General features: G+C 36.5%; 2 protein-coding genes across 2 annotated transcripts; both read right to left on the bottom strand.

Annotated features, from left to right (window-relative positions):
- Positions 1-4,530: 4,530 nt before the first annotated feature.
- LOC117126069 lies at positions 4,531-6,236 on the bottom strand. Its single transcript, XM_033273442.1, has 4 exons — positions 6,098-6,236; positions 5,299-6,013; positions 4,619-4,830; positions 4,531-4,577 (listed from the first exon to the last, which is right to left on the bottom strand). The coding sequence occupies exons 1-4, from the start codon at positions 6,234-6,236 to the stop codon at positions 4,531-4,533; spliced, it is 1,113 nt and encodes a 370-aa protein (XP_033129333.1).
- Positions 6,237-7,432: 1,196 nt separating this feature from the next.
- LOC103873336 (F-box protein At3g49450-like) lies at positions 7,433-8,650 on the bottom strand. The gene has a single exon (XM_009151752.1). It carries the CDS (start codon positions 8,648-8,650, stop codon positions 7,433-7,435), a length of 1,218 nt encoding a protein of 405 aa, XP_009150000.1.
- Between the last annotated feature and the right edge of the window lie 1,604 nt (positions 8,651-10,254).

Here is a 10,254-nt window from a genome sequence, read left to right as displayed (position 1 = left end):
AACATGTAATACCGGTATATCTTTGACGCACCACAAACAAATATTTGGATTCCATATGCGATAATACTTCCCACATTTAATTTTTGGGCTCCCCTCACCAAAATGCAAAGACCCCACAAACGTCGTATCAACTATTTTCTTTGGCATAAAAAGATAAAAAGAATGAAAGATTTGGTAGTGATACAATTGCTGAATCCAAAGTGATATAAGAGTAGTGAACTTCTCATATGTCTTCTCTTCTGATTATGCTTCTGACGTTCCTGTCGATTGATTTGAATATGATCAGAGCCAGGGGAAAATCATTGAGGAGCATGACAAAGTTGTTTTTTCGATAAGAATGCAGGAAAAAGTTGTATTGTTTCCAAATGTGGATAAGGTAGAGGAATGTCTAGTCCAAGAGAAGCTCATGCCAAATGAGGTGTACCCGATGATAAGGATCCAGTCTTGCAAGCCCCATTCTCCATAATGATAAGTTGAGATCGTAGGAAAGAAACAAGTGGTCTCTAGTTTCACTACAAGAAAACAAAGAGATTCTGATGGCCAAAATCGTCGGAAGTTCGTCGGAAAAGGCCTATTCCGACGCATTTCTGACGAAGGCGTTCGTCGGTATCATTTCGTCGGAAAAAAAGAATTCGTCGGAATTTCGTCAGAATTTCCGACGACTTTCTGACGAATACCGAGAAATAACATTCTGACGAACTTCCGACAATATTCCGATGCGGACACACGAGACTAGAGTTCATCGGAAAAACTATATACCGACGGAGACGGATCCTCCGAAGATTCCGATGAACTAAGTTCTCGGTAAATACCGACGGAGTCTGATTCGTCGGTAAATACCGACGGAATATGACTCGTCGGTAAATACCGACGGATTACGATTCGTCGGTAAATTCCGACGACTCACCATTCGTCGGTATGTTCCGACGAATCATAGTCCGTCGGTATTTACCGACGAGTCATACTCCGTCGGTATTTACCGAGAACTTAGTTCGTCGGAAAATGTCAATTTTAATAATACGAATTAATTTTGCATTTTTATATATATTTTTTATATGAAAAATTAATTAATAAATAAATAAAATCTGAAATTTAAAACTAATAATATTATAGAATTTAAATTCATACAAACCGAAATAGAAAAAAAACATTCAGAAAATTTAAAATTCATGCAAAACGAAAGAAAAAAACATTCAGACAGTTTTAAAAAGCTGAAAAAAACTAAGAACTCGAAGACATCAAACGATCTAGCTTCTGCATTATCTCGGCGTTGAACTTCTTCTGGGATGCCAGCTCAGCAAGGATAGTGGCATTCTCCGAACGGATAGTGGCATTCTCCGAAAGGATAGTGGTGTTCTGCTCCTCCAATGCCCCAATCCGTTCATCTTTGTCATGTAGCTCCTCGAGAATCATGGGATCGGCATACGGAGCTTGCGAAGAAGACGCCGGATACGAAGAAGCACGGCGGGCCAACCCAACTAAACGGCCTCCTTTCCTTTTAGGAACCGCCTACAAAAATATTTAAAGTTAGTAAATATAGACAAATTAGTAATCGACATTATAAAAAAATATATTAATAAAAAAAAATTACCTTTTCAACCATCTCATTTATTTGCAATAGGGACAAGTTGGTTGAAGCTCCCGTAGAATCGCCGTCATCAGAGAGAGGCTGAGATTGAGTTGCTATTTCAGCTTCCACCAAATCAACGACACCTTTGATCACGGGATCCTGAATTTGACCTGTCTTCTTGTTAGTGTGAGCCACCTTAATGAGTTGGAGACGATCAACGGGATTACCGTCATTTTCTTCGATCTAAAAAACCGCCATTATTAGCCAAGGAATATATAAAATATTTATTTAAAAAATATAAAGATAAATAATTAAAAAAAACTTACAAGTTCATCTTCCTTAGTAGACATAGAGCAAGCGCCGAGGTTGTGCACATACATACCTTTCCCGCCACGATCGCTCTTCCGGTTCTTGGAGTTCCTAGAAGACGTCTCTGCAGTTTCTTCCTTCTCCCAATGAGCTATCAACTGCTCCCACACCGTCCCGTTGATGAACCGTGGCCTCTTGTTCTTCTGCCAAACTGTCTTCCACGCGTTTATCTGCTTCGTATAAGAGTCCATGGCTTTTTCGTTGAATTTCTTACGGACTGTTTCCGTGAGATCGGAGTGCCAGTTGAACTCTTGCTACAAAACAAACATAATTTAATAAGTAAATATATTTAAAAAATGTAAATACTTTAAAAAAATGAAGAGTTTACCGCAAACTGACGAAACCACAACTCTCGTTCTTCGAAAGGAATCACACTCCACTTTGAATATCCAAAACGAAGCATGGAGTACATCATCTGGTTGATGCTCCTGCTAATGCCATTTTTCGACTTGGTGAACCTTAAAAAAAAATACAAGTTAGTTAACAAGTTAATTAATGGAAAAAAACATAATACTACAAATTAAAAAAAATACTAACCAAGTGCTATGTCCTCGTCGTGGGTTGGGATGGAGAACCGGGAGATGCTCTCGACCTGGTTGTTGAACCAATAGATCAACTGGCATGACCCCCGGATCCTGTTGAGCAGCAGCGGGAGGGGCAGCGGGAGCTGGAGCGGGAATATATGCGGGAACCGAGTTTTGTTCGTGAGACGATCCCGATGCACGGGAACTGCTCACCGAACTACGTCGAAGACGGGCTGCGGGGCGGGGTACATCCTCGGACCTAAAAAAAAATTAATTTATCAAAAATCTTTTCAAACCATTTCTATTTTTAATGTTTTCATTTATATATTTACAAAAGGTTTTATAAACGTTTAAAAAAAACAACTAAATTTTTTATTATACATGATTTATATATATATTGTATACAAAATTATAAATTTTTATAATTACAGAAAAATGTTGTTAAATATTTTTAAAATTTTTAAAAAACGTTTTATTATACATAGTTTATTACTGGAAATTTGTAAAAAATTATTAAAATTTTAAAATTTTTTATTATACATGATTTATATATATATATATGTATACAAAATTATAAATTTTTATAATTATAGAAAAATGTTGTTAAATATTTTTAAAATTTTTAAAAAACGTTTTATTATACATAGTTTATTACTGGAAATTTGTAAAAAATTATTAAAATTTTAAAATTTTTTATTATACATGATTTATATATATATATGTATACAAAATTATAAATTTTTATAATTATAGAAAAATGTTGTTAAATATTTTTAAAATTTTTTAAAAACGTTTTATTATACATAGTTTATTATTGGAAACTTGAAAAACGTTTTTAAAAATCAAAAAACGTTTTAAAAACAGGAAAACGTTTTGAATTTTAACAAAACACAAAATAATTCCAAAAAAAAACTTAAACAACAATCCAAACAACAATCCTAACTTATATATCCTAAACTATCCATTCAATCCTAAAATTTTCAATCAAACAACCTAAAATCCGAGATCTAACTTCCAAAACCCTAAAAAATTGGGATAAAACAAGGTTGGGATGATTCTTACATGATTTGGGGTTTGGGGAAGATGATTGGGGGCCGGAATGGGGGCCGCCGGTGATGGGGGCTCGAGAACGGCCGGAATCGCCGTGAAAGGGAGAGAAATCGCGGAGAGAATTGAGAGAGAGCCGGAGGCGGAAATAACGAAGAAGGAAGAAGATGAGTAATTATATTTAACAATTCCGACGGATACGGGTTCGTCAGTATTCCGTCGGTATCATTAAATATATATCAATTGGCGGTCCGCGAAAATTTCACGCGGTTTGGTTTTCCCGGTAAATTACAATTCCGACGGAATTAAGTTCGTCAGTATATTCCGACGGAATACTGACGACTCATTCCGACGGAATACTGACGACTTTAGTGTTTAAGGGTTGGTTACAAGTTTCTAAAAGCAAAATCCAAATCTTTGATAATATATATAGTATTTTCATAAAGATTTAACAGTAGAAATGTTTTGATAACACGAATTTATACAACAACATTTTTTGTAGTGTAAGATTAGATGAATGTGATTGTATAAGTATATGAGTGTTAAGATGAGATGTTATGAAAACATGTGATATGCATACATAAATATTTTTATGAATTGTTATATTTGAACGGTTGCGATCTAATACTATACTAAACACTTATTATGTATTATTTTCATAGTTTTGGCATATAAATTTATAGATTTTTATGTTGGAAATGTTTTAAAAACACATGTCCTCGGTAATTCGTCGCAATATACCGACGACATCCGACGAACTAACAGAGTTCGTCGGAATGTCGTCGGTATGTTGCGACGAATTACCGAGGACTTTTTAAAAACACATGTCCTCGGTAATTCGTCGCACTGTACCGACGACATTCCGACGAACTCGGTTAGTTCGTCGGATGTCGTCGGTATATTGCGACGAATTACCGAGGACATCTCCAGACTTTCATGAAACTCTTTATCGTCGCTATCTCGTCGGTATTTTGCGATGGATTTCCGACGGACCAAATGGAAAAAAAAAAAAAAAAAAAACTAATCCGAATCTTCTGAATCTTCATCAAACTCCCCAACCTCAGCTTCTGGTTCCGAATGTACAACAGCATCAAGTCCCAGAAAATACTCTTTTTGTGCCAGTTATGTAGCTCTCCAACCGCACTGACTCGAATGTTTTCATGTCCACCTACATCTGGCGTCCTTTCTGCATCAAAATCCCTAAACTGCTTCAACAAATTTTCCCCACTAACTTCCTCAGGTGGACCATCAAACACCTGCTTGTTCTTCGTAAACGAAGTCTTACTCCTGCGGTATGGATGATCAGGTGGAAGAAATCGTCTGTGACAGTCAAACCAACACGTTTTCCTTCCGTTCTTTAGTTGGAAAGCATCGGTGTCATCTTGACAATATGGACATGATAGCCTCCCATGTGTTGTCCATCCAGATAACATACCATATGCTGGAAAGTCACTTATTGTCCACATAAGTACTGCCCGCATCTGAAAGTTTTCTTTGCACGAAACATCGTATGTCTCAAAACCATGCGCCCATAGTTGTTGCAACTCATATATCAGTGGTTGAAGAAACACATCTAGTGATCTTTTAGGATGATCTGGACCGGGGACGAGAATTGAGAGAAACAAAAACTCTCGTCGCATGCACAAGCTCGGCGGTAAGTTGTACGGGGTCACGATAACTGGCCATAGAGAATACTGTCTTCCATGCTTTCCAAACGGGCTGAAACCATCAGTAGATAATCCAAGATAAACATTTCTTCTCTCTTCCGCAAATTCTGGATATGTTGACTGGAAATGTTTCCAAGCCTTCGCATCTGAAGGATGTCTAATCTCACCATTTGTGGAATGCTCTGCATGCCATCTCATTGCTTTTGCTGTGCGCTCACACTGATACAACCTCTTCAATCTTTCCGTCAAAGGCAAATACCACATTCTTTTGAACGGGATCGGAACTCTTCCCCTCGTCTCCTGATAACGAGGTTTCCCACAAAATTTGCATACATTTCGTGTCTCATCCGCTCTCCAGTAGATCATGCAGTTGTCAATACATACATCTATCACTTCGTACGGTAGTTGAAGACCGGCTACAAGTTTCTGAACCTCGTAGTATGAACCCGGTGCAAGGTTATCCTCAGGTAGAATACCTTTGACAAAATCAGTAATCGCATCCATGCATTCTTCAGCCAAATTATAGTCTGTCTTAATACCCATTAATCTAGTTGCAGATGATAAGACTGAATGACCATCTCTACAATTTTGATACAAAGGTTGTTTTCCTGCATCTAACATATCAAAAAATCTCCTAGATTCGGGATTTGGTTCTTCCCCTCTATAATGATCATGTACCATCTGCTCAGTACCTACACCATAATCTATATCCGTTCTAGGTTCTTCTAACCTAATATCAGGCTGAAGTTCACTAACAGGCTGAGGTTCGCTAGTACTACCATATTCATAACCAGTTTCCCCATGAAGGTACCAAACTTTATAATTACGTGAAAACCCTTTCATATACAAATGAGTCCAAACATCAAATTCTTTTATAACCTTATTATTATTGCAAGTAGAGCAGGGACATCTTAACATACCACTTTTTGCATCCGGTTGCTGTTGAACAAGCCTCATGAATTCTCCAATTCCTTGAACGTATTCTTCCGTAAGCAAATTAGTGTTGGGATCCAAATGAGGTTTATCCATCCACGAACGATAATAAGCTCCTGAAGACATGATTTTCACGGAATTGTTATGACTAAAGAGAAAGAAGAGAGAATGAGGTGTGAATGAGATGAATGAGGAGGGGTTGCATTTATAGGAAATTGCTTACGGATATCCGACGACTTTCCGACGGAATACCGACAGATATTAAGCATTCCGTCGGAATTCCGTCAGTATTTTCCAATCTCGAACGGCTATAAAACGGTCATATTTATTTGTCGGCAACGGTCACTTGGTTCGTCGGAAATTCGTCGGAAAATACCGACGGAATACCGACGACCGTAACGGTTATATCTTTTCATCGGCATATCGTCGGAAATTTGACGGAATATTCCGACGACTTTTCGACGACTACAAACGGTTATATTGTTTATCGGAATATCGTCGAAAAGTCGTCGGAATATTCCGACGACCCATGTTTTCTCGGAAATTCGTCGGAATTAGCCGACGGAATTCCGACGACTTCAGATTTTTTGTTTTCGTCGGAAATCGGTCAGAATTCCGTCCAAAGTGTCCGACGGCTGTGTCGTCCGTCGGAATCTCCGTCGGAATTCGGCGTGTTTTCTTGTAGTGTTTCGTCATCCCTGTCACACAAACAACTGTTTTTTGGATGTTAAATCCTAAGACACAAGCCTTACTCTTGCTGGTAGTCGGTTAAGATTAGCCATCCACATGACAAAGGCATGCTTTGGATTGCCCATTTGAACCAACCTGATTTCGTCCACAGCTTTTGATGTGCTCCTAGTATGACTGCTTTCCATGTTTTGCCAGAATAGAAACCCTTACAGTTTGTGTTCTCTATGATCCGAAGAAATGTCTCTAGCCCCGGGCTAGGCAGAGAAACAATTGTCAAGTGGATTTGAAGATCCAGGCGGTTATTATATCGTGGAGAATGGAAAAACCATCCTCTGGAGTTGCAAGTACAGAAGTTTTAACACAAATTTGCGTTTACTATAATGAAACGTTTTTGTGGTAAAAATATATATTGCTTCCGAGGGTTGAGCCATTGATGTAATTATGAAAACAAGACCAGGGTATAGTAATGATCCAAAGATGATCAATACAACAAAGTAAATATGAATATTATACAATAATCGAAAATGGCATAGATCGACGATTCTATTAGGAGCCCATGATAGTCTTCTTAAGAAAATGTAGAACGGAAGTTAGCTCTCATATGAAGCTTTTACAAATGAAATTCAAAGCACTTATGGGACAAGTTTCAGATTCTCCATATGGTTTAAGAATGTGTAAATTTTTTGACCCATGACAGGTCCGAAGCCTTTGATTTCAACTCTTCTGATAGCGTTCGTTTCCATGTTGTAGCAGAAAATGTAGAAAGGGATGGACACGACGCATGGAGAAAACAAAATTTCACCATTACCGGTAGTCCCGATAATACGTACCCTAGTCCCAGCAACTAGATTCCACCATAAAGACGGAAACATAACAATATTCTTGCACCATATATGTTTCTCCATATCATCTATGACCCACAAAGCGAAACCACTAGATTTTCCATCCATAAGACCTGGTGCATTATGATGGATTATACCTAATTTTCCCTTGTAGTTTATCAGAGTTGAAGGAGACTTTATATCCTTGAAAGCTTCATCAACAATAAACTTTAACTTCTCGGACCTTATGTCAAAACAAACTATCATAGAAGTTTTCCAGCACCCGCTTCCCACAGCTAAATAATATAAAACTCCGTCTATGCATGTCTCATTATGATGAGATTGAGGATAATGAGATACTGAACACTCAATCATTCTCCAATTCATTTTTCCTGTTCCTAATGTGAGAACCTGATGTTGTTCAGTTTTTGGACTATACGGCCTTTCACAAGATGTCATGCACAGTACCTTGTATACTATTTCTACTGGGTCATACCCTAAATATGTTAAAACCCTACGCCTCCTCGTTTTCACTTTGGGTAAAAGTTTGAATCCTCCTGTGCTAGGGTTACATATCATCATCCTAGCATCTTTCTTTCCGCTTAAATTCCACTCATCTTTAGTACACAACAACCCACCGACAGGGACACAAACTCTAATGGGATAATCTATAGGAACATGACTAAGACTATCTACTACACGAGATGACTTCTGGTCTGAAATCAGCATAGACTCGGGTAAGGAGAAAAATGACCACTTACCCTCTGCATGGAAAGTGAAAAGGAGACAAGGACTAAGCGAAGACATCTTAAGAAACAGATCCGTGAAATATGGACGGCAGAGAGTGACACCCCAGTCTTTAGACACACAACGGAACCTCGCTATGGATTTGGCAGGCACTCTCGAAAGTATTTTAAGGATTATATCCATTGGGATCTGACCATAGTTTTCTCCTGATGCTTTCGTTGAGGTAATCGAAGATATGATACGAGTCTCTTCCTTGGAAACGCATTGCTTCCGTTTTTTCATGGCGGACATAACATGCAATGGTAGCGCTGCCTAGAGTTCAAGTATGACAGCCACCTTTTGATTTCTGTTCTACCACAATATAACCATTCTATATATGCAATGTACATATTAGCTAATTATCTGGTCAAAAAGCATTAAATCACACTCGTTTGGAAAAAAAAAAAGAAGACAAAAGAATAATGATTCTATGTCTTAACTGCTTTAATTTTTTTTTTGATTAATTTGTATTCTATATAAATTTACAAGTATATATACCTATATATATAGTATTCTTAAATACAATATATTTTATTTTATATATCCCCAAATGTCAATTTTGGAGTGTTGTTTTGCTGGCATACCTAAATATATGAATATATATACACTTTAGCAAAAAAAAAAGAACATATATATATATACGTATATATATAGTTTTTGAAAAAAGGTATATATATATTATAAATATACCCCCTTAAACTTAATAACATATAAGAATAGAATTTGATCAAAAAAAAAAACAGATAAGTATAGAAAAATTTCACAAGAAGTATATATTATCTTTTATAAAAACAAATTTTCAATTTTCAGATTGTAACCTTATATAATTAAGTATTCTTTATATAAAATAAGAGAATATTTTTCTTCTATTATGTACAATATATATATAATTTCACTAAAATAGTTCTTTTACGCCTTTATATTTCTTTGTATAATTGAAATGTGTATTTTTATCAAAATTCTTAATAGTATAGAAATAAATGTTAATTTAAAAAAAAAACTATTCAAAGAACTTGATATGATTTAAAAAAGGACTAAAAAATTGTAGTAGAGTGGAGCCTGTGGAGTCAACTCGAAAGATCTTATTTATCACTTGACTTGACTGGCCTTAAATTGTTTTTGCCACCACATATGGGTGCAAGAACAAAGCTTGCCTTCGTATTTGCTTAATCGTTATCAACAACATTTCTTAATCATTACTGAATTTTGACCCGCTTTTTTAAGGTACCGGATTTATTTTGTTAATTTTTAGTTGTCCTATATTTATATGTTTTATATAATAGAGATGGTTTCTTTAATTCAAACTGAAAATGGCTAACAATATGTAGAACTTATTTAAAATTGACTAACAATATAGGTAGTCAATATATTGATCTCTTATGTAAAATGATTCGTTGATCATTTTGGTTTATTGGACATTGTGCATGTAGTAAATAAAGAGAGTATTAGAATATTCAGGATATATGATTTAAGATTTTTCAAGCATCAAGTATGTCCATACTGTGCGTGAATAATCATCTACAATGGTTAGGAAGTATTTTGCACCAGAAGAAGAAGGTGTACGGTAAAGTCCCCAGACATCACAATATATAAGAGAAAAAAGTGCCTCAGCTTTATTAAAACTATCAGGAAAATTTGTTCGAGTTTATTTAGCATGAAAACGTGCCCAAGACGACGATGCCACAATACTGCTGAAGTAGGTTTCGACGATGTTGATGCATTAACCTGTGCGACTTTGACTCCCGTAAAATAGTAAACCCCCTCTCGTTCTTCACCTGCTCCAATCAGAGTCCTCGAAAAACGGTCGTGTAAAACATACAACGTATCAGTAAATATCGCAATGCAGC

Source organism: Brassica rapa, chromosome A06 (genome assembly GCF_000309985.2).
Source record: "Brassica rapa cultivar Chiifu-401-42 chromosome A06, CAAS_Brap_v3.01, whole genome shotgun sequence".
In the NCBI taxonomy this organism is placed as follows: Eukaryota; Viridiplantae; Streptophyta; class Magnoliopsida; order Brassicales; family Brassicaceae; genus Brassica; species Brassica rapa.
This window is presented reverse-complemented; position numbering and strand designations above follow the sequence as displayed.